Source organism: Nannospalax galili, unplaced genomic scaffold (assembly GCF_000622305.1).
Source record: "Nannospalax galili isolate Female #2095 unplaced genomic scaffold, S.galili_v1.0 scaffold262, whole genome shotgun sequence".
Lineage (NCBI taxonomy): Eukaryota > Metazoa > Chordata > Mammalia > Rodentia > Spalacidae > Nannospalax > Nannospalax galili.
In genome coordinates this window covers 130,827-132,639 of record NW_008348083.1, presented here as the reverse complement: position 1 = coordinate 132,639, position 1,813 = coordinate 130,827, and the positions used below count along the sequence as shown (strand labels likewise).

Sequence of the window (1,813 nt, the reverse complement as noted above, 5' to 3'; positions counted from 1 at the left end):
AGTTATAGACAGTTTTTAGTTGTCATGTGGAAACTGAACCCAGGTCCCCTGCAAGAGCAGCCAGTGCTCTTAACCATCTCTCCAGCCCCTCTCTTTCTATCTTGATCACCAGTCTAACCACCACCATTACCTTTACACTCTGTTTCGGAGTCTTGAACTGGGTCACCCATTGTTCTTTATGTCCTGTCTTTTGAGGCTCTGATGGTTAGTCCCTCCCCAAGTTAGTCTCCTGCTAGGTAACAACATTGAGCTGCTGCAGCAACATCTCAGCATAACATTTCTGCCTAAAGATGACAGTGGCCCCTCTAAATGGCTCAGGTGTTGCTCCTCCACGCACTTCTTCATTGCATCACCGGTCACCTCGTGTCTGCGTCGTCTACGTATACCTGAAAGAGGAAGTCTCTGGGATAAAGACTGGTCAAGACCAAATTCTATGTCTTCTGCACCCTCTGAGTCAAGTCCTGTGCCTTGCAGGGATCAAGGAAGAAATAATGCAGGATGGGAAATTGTTTCTACCTTCAAGTCCTCCTGGCCTAGGGTAGGTTTTCCACTGACATCATAGAGTCATCTATAAAAGTCATGAATCACCCGAAGGGATCACAATAAGGGATCTGGGATAGAGCTTTGAACAGACTAGACTCATTTCTCAAACATTTATTGACATTTCTTTTGTCTGTGAAGACAGCTCCCAGTCAGAGGGATGGGTTGGTGGCTGCGGGGTGTGGGGGGGGGATGCAGGAAAAATAAAACAGTTTTGTCATTGTATCTAGTAAGGTAAGTGGGCGATAGGATGACCAGGGATTTATGGCAGTGATCTTTGAGTCTGACAAATGTCAAGTTAGGTTGCAGGTTTAAGAGGTTTTGGTGAGTTTGAGCTGAGGTAGCCGTAGCATGCACTGGACAGGGCTGGGTCAAGCTGAGTGGCTGTTAGTAGTGGTGGCTTAGTAAAACTTGAGGCAGTGGATGTGGCACTGGGACATTGGATAGGGTCAACAGCTGCTCCTTTTCTCACAGATCCATCCATCCTTCTCACTGGAACATGGTGCATCATTCCACAGTCCTGAGTGCAACATCATGACACAGTCTTCACGTCCTCGGGAATCATTGGGCTCTCCGGTGTTCCAGTGACTGTGATGATGAAGTGAGATGTTGCTGGGAATCTGGGCTGAGGATGGACCTAGGATCCAGCCTTCCTTCCCAGGGCTTTGCTCATTTGTTGCTTGGTTCTACCTTAGTCACCCTGAATGTCTAACTTGAACTTGTATCTGGAATGTACCTTTGGTAGGGCTCAGAACTTAACCCTTAGTCAATTCCTGGGGTCTAGCTTTCCCATCCTCAAGAGTGTAGTCCAGGGGTTGGGAAGATGGCTCAATGGATACGAGTGGTTGTTGTACAAACATGAGGGCCCAAGTTCAGAGCCACGGTAATTGCACAAAAAGCCAGGTGTGGCCACATATGTGCCTGTAACCCCACCACTGTGGGGACTGGAGGTAGGAGAATCAATGGGGCTTTCGGCTATCAGCCAGTTCAACTTCAGGTTCATTGGGAGACTGTCACAATGGAATAAGGCAGAGAGTGACAGAGTAGGAGACTTGAAGTAGGACACTGCTATGCATTCACCACACACACAGACACATACACACACGAATCTAGTCTTTAGAAAGGTACAAAATTAGCACACCTTTAATCCCAGCACAACAACAACAACAACAAAAATGTGCAAAAATCTCACTTCCCCTAGGATTTAACTTATCCCCTCTCCAAGTCTCTCTTCCTTCACTTTTCTTTCCTCCTTTTTTTTTTTTTTTAGACA

The 1,813-nt window shown here is 46.7% G+C and overlaps 1 protein-coding gene across 2 annotated transcripts in view; it reads right to left on the bottom strand.

The window, feature by feature from the left end:
• Nucleotides 1-639: 639 nt before the first annotated feature.
• Clec4g (C-type lectin domain family 4 member G) overlaps nucleotides 640-1,813 on the bottom strand; it is a 4,862-nt gene continuing 3,688 nt past the window's right edge. For both annotated transcript variants that reach the window (XM_008844527.3, XM_029569046.1), the window contains one exon: nucleotides 640-1,128. In XM_008844527.3, coding sequence (XP_008842749.1) covers nucleotides 990-1,128 — 139 coding nt within the window. In that variant the 3' untranslated portion in view covers nucleotides 640-989. The remainder of the gene's footprint in view (nucleotides 1,129-1,813) is intronic.